General features: G+C 24.9%; 1 protein-coding gene and 1 long non-coding RNA gene across 4 annotated transcripts in view; both read left to right on the top strand.

Moving 5' to 3' along the window:
- Positions 1-24,316, top strand: part of LOC107436716 (uncharacterized) — a 441,993-nt gene that overhangs the window by 177,817 nt on the left and 239,860 nt on the right. Inside the window, exon 1 of one of the 3 annotated variants that reach the window (XR_015434628.1) lies at positions 5,333-5,792. The exons of the other annotated variants lie outside the window; for them this stretch is intronic. This is a non-coding gene — a long non-coding RNA (uncharacterized LOC107436716). Of the gene's footprint in view, positions 1-5,332; positions 5,793-24,316 lie in introns of those variants that run through there. 3 annotated transcript variants of the gene reach the window in all.
- Positions 16,908-19,566, top strand: LOC107436712 (nucleoside diphosphate kinase 5). The gene has a single exon (XM_087165834.1). The coding sequence runs from the start codon at positions 18,405-18,407 to the stop codon at positions 19,026-19,028; it is 624 nt and encodes a 207-aa protein (XP_087021960.1). The 5' UTR covers positions 16,908-18,404; the 3' UTR covers positions 19,029-19,566.

Genomic DNA, 24,316 nt, shown 5'->3' on the forward strand with positions numbered 1-24,316 from the left:
TATAACTGATGTATCAGATACAGTGATACAAATGCTAAAGGCGCTCTTTTTTCAACAAACAATTAATTACGCTACATCTGATAATTGGATAAAAAAAATTATAATAATATCATGCTCATATAACAATTTTAATTCCTATAGAAATTTCTCAAGCAAAACAGAATCTGATTAGCTAAGGCTATAAACTGAAGAATGGGTTGCTATTGGCTTGACTAGTTAACTAGTTTTCTTTAGAAGTCTTTTCAAGCATCTTACACTATTCATGTGCATTCTGCGAATGACTGCACTGAATCTTTTTCAAAGGGTCATTTGATTGGCTGGTCAGCTTAACTTAAAATCTGTATGCTTTAGTAATCTGAACTTTCTTAACCAATCCACGATTCTTGTTATTCTTATTTTAGTATGATGTTAATTCTTAACTCACAAGTTTCAGCTTTGTAATGTATATATGAGCCTTTCTTGGGAAGTTCTCGACTTTTTTTTCTCCAACCAAACCAAACACACGCTATTCGTGATAATAATAATAATAATAATAATAATAATAATAATAATAATAAACCTTTTAATAGTTTACATTCTTTTGAATAAGGCATCAAGTAAAATTATCGTACAGTATGGTAATGACATTTTTGGCAAAAAGAAATGTCATGACCAAATCTCTTCGGTAAAAATTACCGTGCTTTTTGATATTCCCATGTTCCCAAATTATACAATATTCTGGTAGTTTAGACCATACTTTTTTTTTCAGTGTTCTATCATATTTTTCTTAAAATGATTGCTGTGGGGCTAATATTACGAAATTTTACTACGAATTTCTCTATTCTACTGTTTAGTGGTATTTTTTTAATGTAAAACTATTTCCAATGTGAAACTAACTAATGTTTACCATAATTTCAATTTGTTTATTACTTTAATATTGTTTTTCCAAAGATATACTCTATTTGAATATTTATAAAATCATTCGACAAATAAATTATGAGCCATTATGTTCGAATAATTTTTTAAATAATAGGTTCGTGTTACGCACCCTAGGAAAAATAAGGGTTCCTCAATAAGAGCACCTTTTTGTAATATTAATATTTATTTAGGTCGAAAGTCGAATGTGTATATTTTTTAATGCAAGTACTAAATAATTTCTTTATAATAATAAATTCATAATTATATTAAGAGGTAACATTTGTAATTGCTTTTTACTTTCTCAATTTTTCATATTTAAGTATGAATACATATGTATGAATAAAATTTCAAATCTATCAGAGTATTAAATTTTTGAATACGGTTACTGATTTAAATACTATCCTTGTATTGAATTTGTAACTGTCGTTGATCTATTTCGCAATTGAATTTTTTTTTAATGTTTTATAGCTAAAACAGAATGGAAAAATTAAACTGTCACAAGGATCGTCAAATCATCATTTTATGATAGTTGAAATTTTTCAAAAATATTATGACTTTGTTGATTAATAATTCATAAATGATGAAACTATCATTAGAATTGTCAAACAACGATTTTGTAATAATTGAAATTTTCCCCCAAATATTATGACCCTGTAGAATAAGAATTTATATGAATTTTAAGTTTCAAACAATTTCAACTAATGTTTTCGATATAAAATATAAAACAATGAGAAGGCACAAACGATGAAGTTTAGAGTTCATTCAGCCATTATGGTTTTATAAGCAAATACGATCAGCCTTGTCATTTCATTAGTGGTACTACTCGTTTATAATACCAGACTTTCTTCGTTACACTCTGTCTTTCTTTCTTTTTTTTCTTTCTTCTTCTTTTTTTTTTTTTTTTTTGCGTATGCTTAAAACGTTCTTTTTCTGTTAAGCAATAGCAATAAAATATCCTAAATAATCAGTTTTTTTAAACAATTTTTTTAGCAATAGCTTTGCAGATATTTTTCTTTTTAATTATTTGTTAAATATAATTTAAAAAAAAAATATCTTTTGTTTTCGTTTTTTTTCCCTGTATGCTTAAAACGTTCTCTTTCTGTTATGCAATAGCAATAAAATAACCTAAATAATCAGTTTTTTCTAACAATTTTTTTTAGCAATAGCTTTGCAGATATTTTTCTTTTTAATTATTTGTTAAATATAATTAAAAAGAAAAATATCTTTTTTTCTTGTTTTTTTTCTGTATCTTAAAACGTTATTTTTCTGTTATGCAATAGCAATAAAATAACCTAAATAATCAGTTTTTTTTTAACAATTGCTTTAGCAGTAGCTTTGCAGATATTTTTCTTTTTAATTATTTGTTAAATATAATTAAAAAGAAAAATATCTTTTTTTCCTGTTTTTTTCTTCCTGTATGCTTAAAACGTTCTTTTTCTGTTATGCAATAGCAATAAAATAACCTAAATAATCAGTTTTTTCTAACAATTTTTTTAGCAATAGCTTTGCAGATATTTTTCTTTTTAATTATTTGTTAAATATAACGTTTATTTGAAAAATCATTTTTGTTTCATTCTGCTTTTTTTTTCACTGCTCTAGTTTTATAAGGAATCAGGTGTAAAACTACATAAAAAAATACAAAGTTTTGCGTATTATTGAAATGTAGGCCTAGCATATAGTTGTGGTTTGGGGGGAAGGGGAGTAATAAAATATTTCGTTACAAGTTATAACGGTTCTATATCACAAATATTTCCCAGCAAAGTGGATGCCCTATTTAATCAAGGCCGAGTATCGTTCAAAAAATATTTCTCACACTATTCAATCGTCACGATATTCTTCTAAGATTCTTTCAACCCCCCATTCCCCCGAAGAAAGTTCAACCCTTTTATTTTACCCCTTTTTCTACCTGATTCGTAAGAAGCGAGAGAAACTCTTGTCCTACTTTAAAATCATCCCCTTATTCCCAGAGATTTTACCCGGTGACCTATTTAAATGAAATTTTTTTTAAAAAAAGAAAATATTAAATTCAAGAATACTCGTGAAGTTTTAATAGCGATATGTTTATTTTTTAAGACGTTGAATTGTTCAGTTTACTAACTCAAGTATTTCAAAATGTTTTTCATGTATTATTCTAAATATATATGCGTTCAATAAAATTTTAAGTCGTAAATTACAATATGATAAAACCAAACAAAACATTTCAACAGAGAGACAAAAATATTTTAATAAGCGTTCTTTGAAGTTTTTGTGGCTTAATTATATGACTCGCTAAATGAAATATTAAGAATGCAATTTTTTTAAAAATAAATGCATACTAAAATAGTATAAATTATAGGAATTTCGATGAGTTATAATTCATTTAAAATTACGATATTATTTTACTATTCATTTTAAGGATGTTAAACATCGGAAAATTTCTCGAACCTTCGCAATTTTTTTTTTTACAATTTCGCAATTTTTTAAATGAAATTTTAAAAAAATTGCACTCAATTCTTTTTATTCTAGAATATATTGAATATGAAAGATGTTTCAGTACATGCTGTGAAAATACATGTTTAAAAAAAAAGAAAACACTGAATGTTTAAATAAAAATATTTTTATTTAATTTACATGAGTGCTTGTTTTAAAATAATACATTTGTTAATTTATTTTTTAAAATAAATTTTAGGTTAAAAATATGAACCTTAATTTTTATATATGGTAATATAAACTATTTAGTACATTATGATGGCGTAAATCAAAATCTTTTTTCTTAATTCGTCTTTATTTAAAAAACTTTTCGTTTACAAATTTATTTTACAATTTTATTTAAAGTTTAATATTAAGTTAATTTTTTTTGTCCGGACCAACAGGAAACTAAGCCTACTTAACAAAATCTGTTTATAACTTTCCAAAAAATACCTTATGTAATTCTTTTAATAATCTTATTTGGTAATAAATACAAATCTGTGAAATGACAAAAAAGTGCCATATCATGCATATCAAATAATTTCTGACAGCATAAAAACCAAATCAATAACACTAATCATAAAAACATAAAAGCTAAGAAAAGAAACGAACTTAAGGTTATGTCCTAACTTTCCATGTGATTATGTTTTATACATTATCATGCAATTATTTTTTCTAATCGTAAAATCTTATAGGTGAATAAGTGATTCTATTTCACATTAATTTTTAAAACACAAATCTGATTAATAACTATATACTCTTTTGTAATTTTTATTAATTTAGAAATTTTACAAATAAACCCAATTAGAAAATAAGGAATGTTTTATAATTCATAAAAAATTTTCATTTTTCAATATATTTAAAAAAAATCGATACGTATTATAACCATGCCACAAAATCTATTTCAATTAAAAATAGTTCTATCACCGTTGAACATTGTATATGGATTAATATTTCCAATAAAGCCATATGTAACAACAGTTCTATCACCGTATGCAAACGCTATATTTCATAACATTCAGAACATCTTCCAACCCCTATTTTTTGTGATCTCGTTTGTATGGATAATATTTTTTAACCCTAAGCAATGGAATAAAATAAATTGAAATAATAATTAATTAAAACAAATAGTGATTTTATTTGCATTTTAAAAATTCTATGGACGTAATAAACATGCCACAAAATCTATCTCAATGAAGCAAACGCTATATTTTAGAACATCTTCCAACCCCTATTTTTTGTGATCTCGTTTATATGAATAATATTTTTTAACCCTAAGCAATGGAATTAAATAAATTAAAATAATGATCAATTAAAACAAATAGTGATTTTATTTGAATTTAAAAAATTCCATACTCGTAATAAACATGCCACAAAATCTATCTCAATGAATGTCTATCTATGCAAACGCTATATTTCATAATATTCAGAACATCTTCCAACACCTATTTTTTGTGATCTCGTTTATATAGATAATATTTTTAACCCTAAGCAATGAAATAAAATAAATTAAAATAATGATTAATTAAAGCAAATAGTGATTTTATTTGCATTTAAAAAAATTCCATACGCTTAATAAACATGCCACAAAATCTATCTCAATGAATGTCTACCTATGCAAACGCTATATTTCATAACATACAGAACATCTTCCAACCCCTATATTTTGTGATCTCGTTTATATAGATAAATTTTTTTAGCCCTAAGCAATGAAATAAAGTAATGATTAATTAAAACAAATAGTGATTTTATTTGCATTTAAAAAATACTATACGCGTAATAAGCATGCCACAAAATATATTTAAATCAATGTCTTCCTATGCAAGCACTATATTTCATAACATTTAGAACATCTTCCGACATCTATTTTTTATGATCCCGTTCATATAGGTAATATTTTTTTCCCCACTAACCAATAAAATAGAATAGAAAGATTACTGTGGAAGTTGAGGGTGTGAAACATAATTTTTTCTGTAATAGCCTGGCTGCTTTGGTAAACCCGCGGGGCACAAGAAGGCATTTTTTATGCTCTTCCCTTTACATATTACGGGGACAAACGCGACGATCGCAGCGCCAAAGCGCGTCGTTGCTATTTTACATCCCCGCTCAAGCGCTCAGTTCATCGTCTACTACAGCAACAAACAAATTAGGCTTAAAACCTCTACGCCAAAGCGAAGTGCGGTAACTCCACAGGTTGTGTTGTGTGTGTTCCTTAATATGGGCTTTCTGTGCGTGCATCTCATATTCGACTTTTCATCGAAAAGAACCGGCATGGATAATTTTACTTGTGGATTTTACTATTCAAGATTAAGTGTATTACGGATACTTAATTTCTTCCCTGATTTGCCTGCCCGGCTACCGGCATTCGGTGGTTGGTATCGCCGCTTTGGCGCCGTCGCCAATCGTGATCGAAGTGCCGCAGCTAGGCTTAGCAATGAGCCGTTACGGTGAGTTATGAAAAATCACGAAGTTAACTATTTTTTTTTTAACTTTCACTTAATTCATTTCAAAGAATTATTGACAACTGGAAGGTGTTCTAATTTTTTTTCTGGATTCATTTTCAATTTTTGTGTTCGTTTATCGTTAATTAATAATAAGTTGAATTTTAATAAGAAATGTTTTTGAGTTTTAGAGGATTAATCAACCTAATTAATTAATATAAAAAATAAGTAATATCTAAAGTGACCTGGATATATGCTTATTTAAATAGTTTAGTGATTTTTCAAACTTAAAGAAAAATATTCTTTGAAATTACTTTTTAAAAAAATCGTTTTCCTTTATCAATTTTAAATTAAAGAAATATACGAAGTCACGTTTTTCAGTGTATGGGTATTAATTTACGTGTGAGCTATACGCAAAACATGTGACGCATGAAGTCGCACTAATTCACCAAATACTCAGATTAGTATTCAATTTAAATAAATATGTAAATATGCTGTGAAAATCTAAAAATACATCGATTAAGAAATACACTTGCTCGTGTAGAATTAAACAGTGCACGGTTACCTCTTTTTGTGACGGCTGAAACACCGGTATTCAACCTCGTGTTTTCCCCGTGTGCGCGCGATCTTTCCGGCTTGTTCTATTTTCTCAGTAACATAACGGCTGTTTGTTTTTATATTGTCAATTGCTGGTGAGTTTGACTTATTTAAAATATAAAAAACAACATCCATAATATAGCTCCTAAATTTCCACAAATTAGTTTTGTATGAAATAAATTATGAGGTCAATAATTTATTGACAATCATAATGTGGTCGCCCATGTAACAACGAATATAAAAAATATATGTAAACAAAACAAAAAACAACAACCCCAGATTGACAATATATTTCTGCACAAAGCTATTTTTTTAAAATCAGTCATTTTAAGAGATTTAGAAATTTAAAGTGTTTAAGTTTTGCTTGATATTGTATTAAATGTTAAGAAATGTTTGTTAGCATAAAATAAATTTTGTCTCTCGTTTTATTAATGTTACCATCCCATTTAATTTTGTATTGATAAGTTATAATTAATAAATTCATAAATTTTTTATTAACTTTAAGTTTAGAGCTAATTTAAAAAACAAATGTTAATCAAGTCTTTTTGTATGTTTCCTTGATTTTTGCAATATAACCACCATATCATTTAAAATTAATGTTTCTAAAATCGTATTTTAAACACATCTTTCTAAAAAAAATTAAAAGTTTTTTTGTCTAGTATGTTTTAAAAAATTTTTAAGCTATACACACATTTTTGAAAGCTACAATACGTTTGTTTACTAATTCTTGCCCTCATTTTAGAAATATTGTTTAAATAAGAAACAGGTGTAATTGGTAGGTAATTTTTGCTGAATTTTTAAAATCATGTTTGTTTTTCTATTTTATTATGACTTATAGTTGTTAATTTCATAAAATCCATTCAGATATACATTTAAAGCAATTTTATAATGTTGAGTAATTAACTTGTAATAGTTTCACATTAAATGATTAATTTGCTGAAAGTTAATATTTCTGATATATTTTCGAAAAGAAGTAATTTTTTGTTTCAAAACTTCTAGTGACATTTTTTGAACTTTAAAATATGAGTTTAAATGTAATGCCACTCACTTATTTTAAATATTAATTTCATTATAAATATTTTAAAGAATAATTTATAATCAAGTAAGCTTATTTACTTTTTTTCTTAATTTTTCTTAGCATTTTAAAAACCAAAATACCTTAAATGAATAATTCAAACTATTTAAAAGTTGAAACTCAAGCAATTGTTTTCAATTAACTAAAAATTAAACTAAAAACTTCTAAAAACTAAATTTTGGAAAATATTGGTGCCCATAAATATTAACTATTTTACCAAGATTTCTTGGAAGCTAATTAGTGTTTGTTTATTAAGTCTTGCAATTCATTTTAATAATATGGAGTATATGAAACAGGAGTAATTAGTAAATTTATTGAATGTTTAGAATCATATTAATATTTTGTTATAATAGCAAGTTAGGCTCAGTAACTAACTAAAATATGTTTTACTCTAAATGTAGAACAATTTTTTTTAACAAAGTAATTTTTTAACTTGTAGTATTTCCAAAAAAACATATCTTTCTTTCTGTATTTTAATAACATTAGTTGAAACACAGAATGTGGTTGATAGACACTCTTTTTACTCACAATTTTACTGTTAGATTGTATAATTAAATGTATTTAAATGTGGTTTTATTATTTTAACACAAAATATTTTAAATTAATAATTCAAAAATTTTATTATTTAAAAAAAACAATAGATTTAAGCAATCGTTTCAAATTAAAATTTCTAAAAAATAAAGTTAGAATAAATTTTTTACTGTCTATAAAAATTTAATTGGGATTTTTTGAAAACTATGAAGTATTTATTTACTAATTCTACCTTTCATCTTATTAATTTTTGAGATTTTTAAACAAACAGGTGTAAGTGGTGATTTCTTATGAGTTTTTAAAATAATGTCTATCTCTATGCTAATTTAAGTTAGGCTTATTAACTAAATGGATTTAAAGAGAATTTCATTAATTATTAACTTTAAATATTTCTGCATGATAGATTTAATTAAAGATAATATTTCTGACATATATTCAATACAATGATACATATTTTATTTCAATTCCTAATATTAATTCTCACTCTCCCTATATATATATTTACATATCTTGTTCAAATTTTCAATTGTTAATAAAATACTTTTTATTCATCCACTTATGTTAAAATATATTTTTTTAAACTTCCAGTGGATAACACTTGATGTTAATACAGTTTTTTCAAAAATTAATTCATTATTTAAATTTAATTAATTAATTTTAGTTTTATATAGACAGCACAAAATTGCAAGGAAATTCGCTCTCTATTTTGCCACTTAATGTTGTGATTTTGCAATATGTATATACATATTTATATTAATTGTAATTATTTAATAAAAATTACTAAAATAACTTTGTTGACCCAAGTAGAATTTGACTTTAATTTTTTTGATATTACTTGTTATTACTAATTTTTTCGTGATATATTTCTTGAAATATCAAAGATTAGATAACTAATACCACGTATGAATTTTACACTTTGTTACGTAAATGTATAAGTGTCTTGTATAATTAAAAACACACTACAAGTTTTTTTATTATCATAATCTGAGTTTTTTTTTCTATCTTTGATAAGTTGGGTTTCTGAACCTCCAAAAATTCAACTTACTCTAAATTTAAGGCTATCTTAATGTTGAGCTTTGTTTACCAGTTAAATTTGAGAAATACTGTTATGACCTATTGTAATATTAGTTTTTTTTCCATCCATTCGTCACCAGTTCAAAACATAATGGTAGATATATAATTAAAGTTAACTTTTTTCTTAATATACTCTACGAATTCTTTCTTTATAATAACCAAAACCGAATTTTAATTCTCTTGGAAAGTATGTAGAGGTTATTCTACTTTTTTTGTGAAAATTCTACTAGTTTCAGTACTATGTGAAAGGTTCTGTTTCTGTGAATATATATATATATATATATATATGTATATATATATATATATATATATATATATATATATATATATATATATATATATATATATATATATATATATATATATATATATATATATATATATATATATATATATATATATATATATATACACCCTTGTGCAAATTAATTGAAACAAACTCAATAAATTCAGAAAACTAAGAGAAAATGCTATTTTATTTAAATTTATACAAACTCAAAAATTTTTAGTACATAATATGATCTCCACGACACTTTATTAACATTTGGACACGATTCGGCATGGATTCCACTAATTTTTTACAGTCATTTATAACATTTGTGTCCTTGTACCACACATGAATTAACGCCGTGATTAGCTTCTCCATAGTTGTACAGTCCATATTTAATAGGCGATTCTTGCATATGGCCCAGAGATTCTCAATTGGGTTGTTATCCGGAGAGTTCCCTGGCCATTCCAATGTCTCAATTTGATTCTCAGACATGAATTTCTTGACAATTTTGGACGCATGGCAAGGAGCTAAATCCTGTTGAAAAATCCCTGTTCCATCAGGGTATCGTTTCTTCAACTCTGGAACAACTTTTTTACCCAGAATAGTAATGTACTGCTCAGAACGCATCATACCGTCAATAGGCTGCAAAGGTCCAACCCCATTGTAACCGAAACAACCTCAAAACATCTTCTTTAAAAAAAAAAAACACGAAAAAAAAAGTTTGTTTCAATTAATTTGCACAAGGGTGTATATATACATATATTGTTATATATAACATGTTATATATAATATATATATTGTTATATATATATATATATATATATACTATATATATATATATATATTGTTATATATATATATATATATACTATATATATATATATATATATATATATATTATATATATATATATATTATATATATATATATATACTATATATATATATATATATATATATATATATATATATATATATATATATATATATATATATATATATATATATATATATATATATATATATATATGTATATATATATATATATATATATATATATATATATAGTGGAATATCTTTAAAAATTAAGCACTGATGATATTTGAATTCGTTTAAAACAATTAAAAATTAGAGATAAATGATAATATGATAGATAAATGAAAACTATTTTATTTATTTGCTTTGAAGTAAAATATATTATCTTAGTATAGCTTAGCTAACCCCTTTTTAAATAATTATTATACTGCTGTCTGGCAATAAGTAGAGGGTAATAATGCATTTATCAAAAAAAGCACAGGTTTTATATTCTTTCTTTTTCCTGCGTTTCTGTTTATGCCAATTCAAGATTTTATAAGTATTAAGTAATTTTTTCGTTTGAGATTTCTCTATTGTTTTTAATGTTTTCCTTGAATATTTCATTGAATATACCTCTGTATGTTATCAGCGATAACATCTGTGAATTGTTGTATAATTGGATTAAAGCTTTTTGAAGCATAAAGATTAGCTTTCGATAAAAAGTTATACTTATAGCATGCGTATACATCAAAAAGCATTTAAATCAAAAGCAATTATGATTTTGTTTAATTTTACAAATTTCAGTAGTGAGATACTTGGAAATTTACCTGAAAGACAGAGGGGACTGGTGTAAGCAATTTTTATAAATTTGAAAAAAAAAAAAAAAAAATGAAGCTAAGAATGATTTTCAACGGATCTTGTATTTTTTATTTTTATTTTTAAATTTTTTTTTTAAAGGTTTATCTTTATTCTGAATGGTGAACGTGGAATTATTTAATAATTTTTTTTGAAGTTTTTTTTTTACCTCATCGTAAAATTGACTGTTTAATCTAATGTTACTCTTAAAAAAGTAAAATCGAAATGGATTAAATTTTATACTTAAAAAGTACACTTGTAACAATGTTTATTTTTAGTTAATGGTAGGACTTATAAATATTAAATTATAATTAAGAAATGAACCATTTTCTTACTATGCTAAAATCCATCTTAATATTTATTAGATTCATTCAAAAACTATTTTAATACTTAATAGATTTAGCAGAAAAAGTATTAATTAATTGAAATTAACCTATTTAATTAGTTTGACAAATAAATATTAAATATCAACTGAGAAACAGGTCAATTAAATCTCATCAACTTACCATTAAATGAATTTCTGACTGACACATGTTATCACTGCTGTTAAAAAACAATAAAATCTCATGGATAACCAACACTTTAAATTAAAGCCTGAAACATCGAGAAAAAGTGTAAATATTAATTACTTTACCAAATCAATACGTTTAATTTATCATATTTAACATTCATTTTAAAATTTAATCAATTTTTTATCTCTTAATCTATGTATTTAAATACTGTATGTTATACGTAAAGTTTATGGGTAAAATGTTTTTGAATAAAATTCTTGTTAGATAACAGAATTTGCATTTATGTAAGCGCATTTATTTAAGTTTTTAAAGGTATATTTTTATTTTTTATGTCTTGGAAACCAAAAACTACTTATTAAATAACTTTTAGCGACATTACTTATATACTAATTATGTTTGCTAACATAGTTTTAAAATGATCCAATTTTGAATCTGCTACTTTTGTAGTAAATAATCTATAAAAATTAAAATTGCATTTAGTTTTCAAGATTGCATCACTTTTTTTTACTACTTAATTATTTTAAAATTGCATCAGTAACCAGTTAATTTGCAATTTTGGAAAATATTTACTTTGCTTGCATTTTTTAGTTTATAATTTTCTTTTCACTTTAAAATGGGTCATAACAATTTCATAAATTTGAAAGAATTTTTACTTCTAAATTTTATAGAGACTCTATTTTTATGTATTTTTTCCCATCCAATAGATTATACAATAAAGCATTATTTAGATCAAAACTTTTTCTACCTCACAAGTTTTGAAACTTTTGTCACCATCACTTGGAACCACATTTTTGCCCTAGGTCTTCCTGGTCCAAGTCCTGGGAGTTTTAAAATTTAATTCTTAGTAAAATATTATATTCCAATTTACATATTTGGACGCTCAGGACCATGGGCCTGAAGTCTAGTTCGTAGAGTTCCCAAATTGAAAACCTATATTAAGTTGTGAATATTATGTTCCGAATTAAATGTCTGAACACTCAGGAGATAGCTATTTCAAGGAGCCGAACTCCTGGCTATTGTTTTAAAGTTTGGCCCAAAATTTGAACAGCAAAACTGCATTATTGTACCATACAAAACTTTGACAATACAAAAGTTTCTAGCAATATTTTCCTATCTTTTATAATAAAAAGGTTTGTTGGAATATTTTCTACTTTTTACAGTACAAAAAGCTTATGGGTATATTCTTCTTGTTGTCTTGACATTTCTTTTATGTCACTATTTAACATTCCAATATCTTTTTTATCATTTGTTTAAGAATTTATAATGTGATAATCATTTATTTATCTTAATAATTATTCTGTAGTTTTAATAACAACGCATAGTAAACAGTTCTTTTTATCACAATTTGAAGGTATATTTCAGCTAAGATGGAAGTCGAGAGCATAAAATTGGGTGCAACTTTCCTCTAAAATAATTTTCTTATAAATTTTTAACTGTTAATCTGAGTTTGCTTCCCCCCCCCTTTTTTTTTTTCCTTCTTCTAAAGCTTAAGAAACGATCAAATTTCATAATTTAGTGCAATTTAATGTGGTTGCTGTGTAATTCAAAGAGAGGTCTAAATTAATTATTAGCCTGGATTTTGTTATTAAATTCATAAGAATTGGGAACAAATAGCCTTTTGGGAGCAAAACATCTTTTTGAATCTTAACAGAATTTTTTCTAGTTACTGATCATTTAATAGCTTTTGTTTAAAATCTATTGATCAACATATCCATCAGTTTCTTTCATTTTGTGTCAATGTAAGGGTTGTTGCATATTTTTGTGGTAGGTCCGTTTTTGTGAAATTGGGAAAAAATTGGAATCTAAAATTTCCGTACAATAAGGTTAATTTTTCAGGTTTTTGTTTTTTGGGCAAAGAAACAAGAAAGGAAAAAACAGAAACTAATGTTCTCTTTAGACTTTTTTTTCATTGTTTTGTTTTAGCGAATTTGTGATAAATCACACAATTTCCTGAATCTAAAATTACCCCAGAATCAAATTCTTTCTCCCAGGGTCCTATTTTTTTGAGTGTGTGAAAATAAGGTCTTGTTTTTTGTGAAGCAGAAAAAAAGAAAACCTCGTATTTCAAGAAGTTGTAGTTTTAATTATGAATTAAAGACTCCGTTTTTCAACAGAAAAATTTTGTAAAGGGTCCATTTTTAGAATTAGAACTGTTGTGAATGATTTTTTTTAAGATAAAATATTTTTTTGTAAAGGGTCCATTATCTAACCCAAGTTTTTTCTAAAATGATCTTTTCATTGGTTAAACTTTTAGTGATTTTTTTTCTTCAAAAATTTACAAGCAAAAAAAATCTTACTTAATGAAACATTTTTTGTTAAAAAATATTTTGTTGCTTCGTCTAAAATCTTTATACTCTTGTTTGGGTTTTCATTAGTTAAGTAAAGTTTTAAGTGGCATAAAGCTCAAGATTCTTTCTGTTTTCAGAAAATACGAAAGGCCACTAAAATTATTTAAGTAATAACAATTCTTTTATTCTTTTATTCTTTCTTCTAATTCTTTTATTTTATTAAGTTCGCGAATAAAGTTACAAAAAATAATTCTCCAAATTATGTGAAAACTTTATAATTATTTTGATGAACTTTAATTTTCATATTTTCCATTTTTCATTCATTAAATTTATTTCATACTTATTTCATCAAGTACTTGTACTTATTCTGTTCTCGTATCAAATGAAAGAAAGTAGCAGGTGTTTCCATATTTCAGTTATTATAATTTTCCACCGTAATGAGTGAGAGTGGATTTTTTTTTTCTTTCTTTTTTCCGAAAAATAAATTTCCTTTTTCAAAATATATTCAAGGTTTTGTGAGATAAATAATTAATAAATTATTTATCACTTCATATACTAATAATTTAAAAATAAATAAATAAATATCTTGTGTCAGTAAATTCTAACATTTGATGCTGATGTTTTTAAATTTTACTTTTTTTTTCGTTACATAATTTAGTTTACATAATTTCCTTTCCAAGTTTTAGACCTGTGAATTATGAATGATTTGTTTTAGTTATTGAAATAGTCAATTAGAGATACTACTTAATTTCGTATCAGTCTGTTATTAAGAAATTTAATATTTAATATTAGCTATTTCTAAACGTGGTAATTTGTTTTTGTTGCATTTTTTAATTTGAATGATTAACATGTGAAACTACGTTAGTAATTAAAATTTTTCTTAAAAATTGAAGAAAAAAAAATTAAACTGAAAATTAACGTTTTGTGAGTACAGTAAATTAAAAATGATTGCAATTAATAAACTAATTATTTAGCATTTTTAATGGAATAATATTAAATAATAATGAAATGTAAAATCATTTTTAAAAAATTTACTTACAAAAATTGTTATTGATATCAATTTAAAAAGCTTACAAAAATTGATATTGATATATAAAAACTTTCCCGGTTAATATCAAATGCTCATATGATAACCATTACTATTTCTCCCTCTCACAATTGATAGTTAATTAAAAGTTATAATTTCAAAATATTAATTAATGAGAATATTAATTAAATAATTGAAATCGTGATTTAAGTAACTTAATCTTTTCAGAAAAAAATCATTGATTTATATCAGCTTACTTTTTTATAGTGCTAATTTAAGTCAAAAATATTTTTTATGCAACATAATATTATGAGTACTATATTTTGAAGGGTGTGATTATTTTTGATTTTCCAAGTCCGATTTTCATTGATAATGTGAGTTTTTTCTAGAGAAATAGTGAATATGTAAATTATTGTTTGATGTTCAAAATAGATTGAAAAAAAAAAGAAAAGAAACACAAAGCAATGTGAATAAAAGTATCGTAAAACTTTAAAATTATTATTTTCTATTAACTTCATATCAAATAATTTGCTCTCTAGGTGTTTAGTTAACCTATTTAAATTATACCTATTTAGTTTTATTTTAATTTATTTTAATAGCTTGAATAAAAATTACTATGATTTGATTTATTCAGTGGCTAGTTCATTAAGTAATAGAAATAAAAATAATATATATCATATAAATAATAACTTAAATAATTTTAGCCATTTTGGTTTGAAACATTGAATAGTTTAAATGTATTATTTTTAAATAGATTTGAGTTTTAATAATACATTTTATCAAAGCGTTGATTGGTAAGTGAAAAAATATCTAATTTAAACCTAAATTTGTCTAATTTGAATCTAAATTAAATTAATCTAACTTAAATCTAAATTAAATTAATCCAATTTAATTCTAAATTAAATTATCAAAGCTTTGGTTGATTAATGGCCAATTATTGATCCCAACACTGTGATGTTGCATTATTTAATTTAGATTCATTTTACGTTAAATTATATAAATTAAGTGTTTATTTAAGGAGTATATCCTATTTTGAAAAAAAAAGATATATTTTCCAACTTTGGTTACAAAATGTCAAAAATGTTAACGACTTTCATAAATACATATTTTAAATTAGGATTTTTGTCAACCTCGAAAAAAATGAGTATGATTTCAAATGCCAAACTACTTCTTCTGATATCAATTTATAATTTCCCATCCTGAGCCTAAAAATCGAAAAAAATCTTATTCATATTAAGGCTAACAAAATATTTAATTTTTATATTTCAGTTTATTTTAAAAATAACACCGTTAGCAATTTTAGATCTAAATACCATTATTTATATTGTTTAAATGTCGTAGTTAAAATTTATCGTGTAATCGAAAAATAAGCAAAAAATATCCTAAGTCTCCAACTAAAATTTTATTCTTAGTAGGACACTGCGGCCACTGATAATAGTACAAATTTAAGTAGAAAAACACTACCAGAATTAATTTTTAAAATTTCATTTTGAAAATTTAATTAAAATTAATTGGAAATATTTTGTAAAACACATAAAAATAAATCTTACTTGAATTGCTACTTTTATTAGACTTGAATTGTTACTTTACTTACTTGTATTGTTACTTTATGAAGTTGCATTATTTAATTTAGATTCATTTTGCTTTAAATTATTTAAATTAAGTGTTTATTAAAGTATATCCTATTTTGAAGAAAAAAATTGAAAATATTTTCTAATTTGTTGGCTTACAAAATGTAAAAAATGTTCACGATTTTCATAAATTATTATTAATAGTTAAATATATTTCCCACCACCAGTAAAGTGCTATATTTAAAGATCTTTATATAGTTTTATATATCAATTAATTTTTTACTGAGTTTTGCTTCATCAGACGGTTTTTGTTAAAAGTGTTTCGCAAAAAGTAAGAATATATATTTTTAGAAAAAGGAATTACATTATTTGCGTTTAACTTTTTTATAATATTTTAATTCCAATTAAACCAACATGGAATCAGATTTCTTTTGTTACATGAATACTTTTATAATCAATAGTTTAATAAAACTGAAAAAAAGCTACACTAAGCAAAGTTAAAAGTAAACCATATTTTATGCATATATTCCACGTTTAAAGCAAAAAAATAATTTTAAAGTTATGTTAACAAGAAAATATTGTTTTTTATTTGTAAGCTTTCTATAATAATAAAATTTTTTCTCAAAAAAATTTATTGTATACAAAAATGTTTTACTTATGAAATAAAAACAAATATTAATAATTTTTGATGATTTGTTATTATCACCAACAAAAACACTACACTATGTAATTTTATGATGTAAATAATTTTTATGGATATCTCTATTGTATTCTAGGTTTTGAAATTGTTTTTTATTTATTTATTTCTTTTTGGATAAATATTAAACAAAATTATGATACTTATTCAAAATTATATAAGTATTATACAAAGCGTTTTTGACGTGACAATTTAAAAAACATGGTTAAAGGAGTATAAAAGCATCACTCGTTATATCCTATCCCAGCGGTTCCCAATTTTTTTCACCTTCGGAACCTTAAATTATCAATCTTCTTTCGACTGAGCTCCAACTTTATAAATAAAGTTTAAAGTAATTATTAACGTTATAACCTATAAAAAGACTATATTTAAAATATTTAATTAGAGAAATGAAGATTTTTCATCGTTTTATCATTAATAATCTTAAATTAGGTTTTATATTCAACAGCTAAATTTGCATTCCTTGTGCTAAATCTAGATTAGTTATGAATTTGTTTCTGGTGTTTATACTGATTAAAATAAGCTGATAATGATTAAAATAAACCGAACCTTCAAAATCAAAACTTAAAAGAACTGTTAAAAGAATAGTTATTACGAAAATTTATTTTTTGTTGTTAATGAATTTAGTTATTTTGATTTGGAGAGCATATTAAAGAATAGTAATGGAATATTATATAAATACTTTTTGTTCTTCATAATTTGATCAATATATTGTTATTAGAAATATTGTTATTATTGTATAATATATTGTTATTTTCCTTTAAAAAATGCCATTTCCATTTCATTGGGATTTTACTTGAAGTAATTTCATAAATGCAACCAAAGGATTGTATAAATTATGAATTATGGGTTGGTTCTAATTATAATCAGAAGTTTCAAACCTCATCACTAGTTATAAAAAATACTAGCTGGCGGAACCCCTTTAACTCTTACACGGAACCCTAGGGTTCCGTGGAACATCATTTGGGAACCGCTGTTCTATCCTACCTGCCTAACCGGAAACAGTATCGTAAACCCTGAACAATATATAAATCGCATCGAATTGTTTTGTTATTGCTGTTTTTTAAAAAAAATAACTAATGGATTTTGAAAAAAAGCATTATTGATGTAGAAAATTTTATTAAAAATCCAAATTCGTTTTTCTTTCTCCATTTTTTGCGGTATTTGTCTTTTTTTTGTATTAAGTTAACATTTTTTTCTTTTCTCTCTTTTTTTCTGGAGATAAAACTGTAGACTGAAGCGCTGTAGTTTAACGTAAATATTATTTTTTATGCAATTATTATAGCTTCCGTTTTGAATTCTATAGGACGAAAATTGTTCAAAACTATGAACGTTGTTTACGAAAAAACACTTGGGATAATCACCCCAAAACTGATTTCCAGGACTTCCGAAATCGAATGGATGATTAAATGCAGCGGCCTGGCCATTTTGAAGAAAAAAATCGTCCTTTTGCGAAGAGACCAAGCTCAGCGTTTTTTCTACATTAGCGGAGGTAAAGAAGGAAAGCATGACCCTTCGACTTTAGAACTCGAAAAAGCCAATTTCGACGATGATGATGTGGAACGAGATCTAAAAGCCTTCATCTATTCGATGACCACTGGTCATAGTGAAGTATTGATCATAGCAGGATTCGACGCCGTGTCCAGATGGTTGGAGCTCATTGGTCAAGCTAATACAGGACGAGAGCAAGCCAATTGCATTAACGTTTTGTTCGGCAATGGTGTACTCGGTAGTAAAAACGTTCGAACAGCTAGTAGAGAAATTCGATTTTTCTTCCCAGACACTCAATTTGAGGCTGAATTAAGCCTTGGTAGTGCCAGGGAGTACCTGTCGGAGACTGTAAACCCACATCTTCTAAAAGGTCTCGTTATCTTGTGTAAGGAAAAGCCGCAAATTCCTGTTCTTTGGTTGGCGCGGTGGCTTCTAAAAAATCGCCCTTACGAGTACTGAACTTGCCATTTAAGCTTTTCTCGAGAATAAAATTCTTTAAATTGGATCGCTTCTTATTTTCTTTCAACTTTATTTTTTGTTCACTCAATCACATTAAATAACTTATTTTCAATATAAGGGTCTTAATTATGAAGTAGAAAAGTTATTTAATTAATTTTTGATGTGTTTGTCTTGAAAATGATATAGTCGCTAATTGCCTTAAAATGTATTGAAGAAGCTATGTCTTTAATTTAAAATTTTTTTTTTTATAGTTTGTTTTATTTTATCGTCGTATTCCACTAAAATATTCGTTAAAAAAAAGTAATAAATTTGATATTTTTTAGAAATAAATTTTTTTTTTCAATTATGATTTATTATGATAATTTATGATGATTTTTTTATTTTTTCGATTTTATTAATTATTATTGTATTTTATCCAGCAAAAAGTACGGAAGTAATAATAAAAATTATGTCGATTTTAAAATTGGGGTTTATCAATTATAATTTTAAAAGTCTTAGAAATAAGCGTCAGAATAAAATCTGTAAAATATAACAAAAAAGGGGAAAAAATGGATAAAAAAAAAACCTGTTTTTTTTTCCTTATTTATTTATTATGAAACTGATAATTGCATTTTGAAGCCTTATTAACATAAATACATAGATGCATTGAAGATTTCTAGTTAGAGTCCTTATTTCTCCAATTAAAATAATTATTAAATAAAACTTTCTGAATAAGGTTTTGCACATTAGCAGCCTTCTTATAAAATGTTAATGATGTTGACTATATTTATTTAGTACATATTTACAAAAATGTTTGGATTTGTAGAGAGAATATGAAAAGATTTAAATTTTTTTTGTTTTAGAATCATCACCACTTATCGACATTGAATGCAGCTTGTTTTATATTTTTGAGTTTTGTTAAAATTAGATTAGCCAAAAGCAATTTTAAGCAACTAATTTTTTTATTTTATTTTGCAATTAGTAGTTTAAAAAATTAATTTTTGAAAAATATATTTTTGATTACTAATGACGAAAAAAAAGAGAAAATCGATTTGTAGTTTTTACGAACTGTAAATTTATTTCTTACGTTAAATTTCTCTTTTGTAAAATTGATACGTTTATTTACAAAAATATGACCATTTCTATTCTTATAGTCGTTTTTTTTATCATTGAAAAATTATTTATGCTATTAGATATCATTTTCTGATTGCAAATTCATGTAGATTGAAATTATAGTTTTAAGCAGCTGTAAAAACATAAATTTGCTTCTTCAAACGGACAAACTTGGTTCTGGAACTTGCCTTGGAGGAAAGATAAAATCTAAAATTATTGAACATAAATATCGAATAATCTGGAATTATTATTTTTATTCTTTATTTTTTGTTATGTTTCCTTATTTATTTATTTATTTATATATTTTTTTTCTTTTACGATGTGAAGGACCTTACAGATTCCTGAATTATTTATTAATAAAACTTATACATCGAGTTGCATTTAACAAGTTAAAAAATTTCCCTATTAAGTTATTGCCTCGTTTATCAACCATTCCTAGAAACGACTATAAGATAATTAAATGCCGCAGTTTAAAAATAGAAATTTCGGGTTGATATTATATTTGTAGGCTTAGGTTAGACGACTAATTTAGCAGTCAACTAATTATCTTAATCTGCTACAATTGCATTTATGCTTAACACATCAGAAAATTTAGTCTTCAATTACGAGGTATTGGAGACTACGAATTTTTATATTAGGTATTAAGAGGGGATTATTCTAAAACTTTTTTTTAATAATTAAAGTTATGATTATAAAATTAAAAAAAGAAATTACTTATTGAAGTACCGGAACCAATCTTCCTGATCTCATATCTCCTACCCTGTTGATCCCAGGCCAATCTAAAACACCTTTCCTCAAACTTCTCCACAAACATCACTCAAACAAGGTATTCAAAATGCAGAGAAAACATGGAAAAGATTACAGAATAATGAAAAGAGAAGAAGAAAATTGTTAAAATAAAATAAATAAAATATATATAAAAAAATCATCTCACACGATCTCTTTATCAGCTCACACGATTATATCGGCAAAAACGAGTGCTTTATAATATTGTATCACTATAGCGAAAGCAAAATATATCAATACAATAGTGTGAGGACCACTCAAAAAAATATTTGAAGCAAAATGGAACACATTAAGTAATATATATCACGTAAAAAACAAACAAAAAAAAATTTAAAGAAAAAACAAAACAAAATATAAAACGAAATCTATAAAGCGAGTAGCGAATTCATATGAACTTACATGTACGGAAAAAATAAAACTTTTTAATTTTCTTCATTTTTTTAATTTATAGTGCTAAATATATTTATATATATATATATCAATTTTTTTTCAAGGCAGACAATGAAATGATTGTTTTAGTGATAACCTACTAAAGGCAGCATCATTTAATAAGATGTGATTAACAAAATTCGTCCTTCCAATTTTACCCTGACGCAATCGGTTGAATGTAGAAGTGCTTTTATCAGCAAAAATTTGGCCAAAGTTTATTCACCTTTTCGTAAAAGACGCATTTATCGGAGGTATTATTGCATGACGTGTCCTTTTGTAACATTGCGACCGATACTACTGACAAAGAGTTAAGAATTCCTTGTGCTGTTAAGAAATCAAACAGCTGCTTTATATCTTACTAATGACGAACTGTGCCATTCTAAAAAACAAAGCATATATTACTCAATTCATTACGTCTCCCTTCGATCTGTTTATCAATCGCGGCCTCTATCACTCAAATCGTATTCAATATGCTGGACTCAGGCATTGAGAAAAAAAAGTATGGTAAAGCATTAAGTAGGGTCAAAAATACAAGAATACTGTAAAATTTAATTTGTTTCTGACTCTAAGGTAACACCAAAAAGCTTGGTAAATTAACTGAAGTGCTTTGGTAAAGGTTTTGGTAAAATTAGTGAAATATTTTTTTTAATGATTTGTGATAAAATTTGACAAATGTGGTTAAATTTAGTAATTTTATTATTATAGCTTAGGCCGTGGCATAAAAACTGTTTTATTCGGTTAAATTTTCTTACCGTTTTCCTTTTTTTTTTCTTTTAATTTATTACTAATCGTGTGATAATAGGAACTACAATTTTGAAAACCAGAATTTTCTGTAAACCGTTATCATATGAACGGGAAAATTACTAACTGAATGGTTTAAATACCGTATAATTTGATTTTATTTACCAAAATTTTATATATATACACACAATACTGTACGGTAATTTTACCAGAATTCTTATAATAATTACATTTTGTGTTATGTCTTCAAAATATTGTTGTTGGTGAAATGCAAAAGTTATTTATGCAATTTAAACTAACTATTAAGCGATTGTAATTATAAAAGACAATAAAAATAAAATTAATAAAATAGCAATAGTTATCTATATGTATATGTTTTTGTATGGTAATGACATTTTTGGTGAGGAAAAAAAACTATCATAATTTTTTTTTTTTGAAAAAACTAAAGTATACGGTATTAAACCCTTCATTTGGTAATTTTACCGTTCATATGGTAACGGTTAATCAAAAATTCTGATTTTCAAAATTATAGTTTTTATTGCCACACATTTAGTATAAAATACAAAACTGAAAAATAAATTTTACCGAATAAATGGTTTTTATACCTTGCTTAATGTATGATGAAATTACCAAATTTTATCTCATATTATTAACCATATTTTCTAGTTAATTTTACCAAAATCATTACCAAAGCGTTTAGGTAAAAATTACCAAGATTTGTGGCGTTCTCATAGAGACAGAAACACTGTAAGTTTTACCACATTCTTGCTTTGATTACTATATTCTTATTGTTTTACCACTTTTTGAATGCAATTTAATATATGTTGAAAAGTTAAAAAAAAATCCTTTTATCATAAATAATATATTTTAAATATAGACCATTAAAAGCTTAGAAATGATCTGTTAGGAGCTCTGTTTCATTTAAAGCTATCTGTAATTTGATTTAAAAAAGATGCTCTAATAAAAGAACTTTAAACATTCTAATATTTATTTATACCATTATTTATTTCCTAATCTAAAGAGACACAGGTAATATTACACTTCAAGTTTTAAAGTTAAACTACTGTAAGTACAGAAGCCTAAGAATCCTTTTATATTTTACTATTGTATTAAAATATATTTAATAACATGCATAACAAATAATGTTTTATAATTATATTAACACGTATTTTATTTTTACTATTTTTTATTTTTTGTGTAATTCTGTCGTGAAACTGTCATTAGAAAGGAATTAAATAATTCTACTTCAATAAAATGAAAACTAAAATAATAGTTCCACTATATTTTAGATTTTATTGGGTCTGTTTAAAAATTTCTTGAGAAGACGAGAACTCTCTATTGATCTGAAACAATGAAAGAAAATATGATTATAAAGTAGAAATTTTTTTTCCTTCACAGAATTATGATTTTTTTAATAATGCCTTATTGTTAATTATGTATGAATTAATTAGCATGTAATTTTATATTCATATATTCACAATTATATTTAAATATATTACAAAAACGTTCACATGCATATTACATAATTTCGTAAATATCATTCTAGATTTTATTAAGTTTTTGACGTCAAAAAACCACCCTTTGTTAGTAGCTCTGCGAATTTAAAGCATTAGTTATGCTCCATTTGTTTATAAAAATAAAAATTTGTTGTAGATATACTAAACTGGAGAACTCTTTTTCCCTAGTGACACAAAATTATTACAATAATATCTCAGTTATTGATGTCTACTAACTATTGGATTAAGATATCAAAAATAAATTTTAAACATTGTTTATTAAATAAAAGTATTTTAATTTAGATCTATTTTTTTTATTTCTTGGTAGATATCGAAAAGTGGAATTAAAGTTTTTATAACGCAGTCTTTAAAATGCAAACTATCCAATGAAGAATTCTTATTATAAAAAGTATTCATCCTCATCTGTGTCACGGTTACTACTACTAATATTTTCGATAGAATGGTTGGTAAACTTCTTTCTCAAATCTCTGAAATTAGTTTGTAAAAAATATCCATAATTTTTCAAAAATATTTACTTAACTTAACAAAACATCTGTGATTACAAGGAAACAGCATAAAAAAGGAAGTTTGTACTAGTATTTATAAATGAGACATAACAAAGAGATAGTACACCGAGAAAAAAGATATGGTCAAAACTACCAGAAATGGTAAAATTTACCGTGTTTCCAACTTTATAGAAACACCAAAAAGCTCAGTAATTTTTACCCACATGACTGGTAAAAC

Source organism: Parasteatoda tepidariorum, chromosome 6 (assembly GCF_982258835.1).
Source record: "Parasteatoda tepidariorum strain Cologne lab strain chromosome 6, Ptep-v5.0, whole genome shotgun sequence".
NCBI classification, from domain to species: domain Eukaryota; kingdom Metazoa; phylum Arthropoda; class Arachnida; order Araneae; family Theridiidae; genus Parasteatoda; species Parasteatoda tepidariorum.

What these genes read in the sequence shown, in the direction of transcription:
- LOC107436712 (XM_087165834.1), top strand. Translation starts at nt 18,405, where the DNA reads ATGAACGTTGTTTACGAAAAAACACTTGGGATAATCACCCCAAAACTG.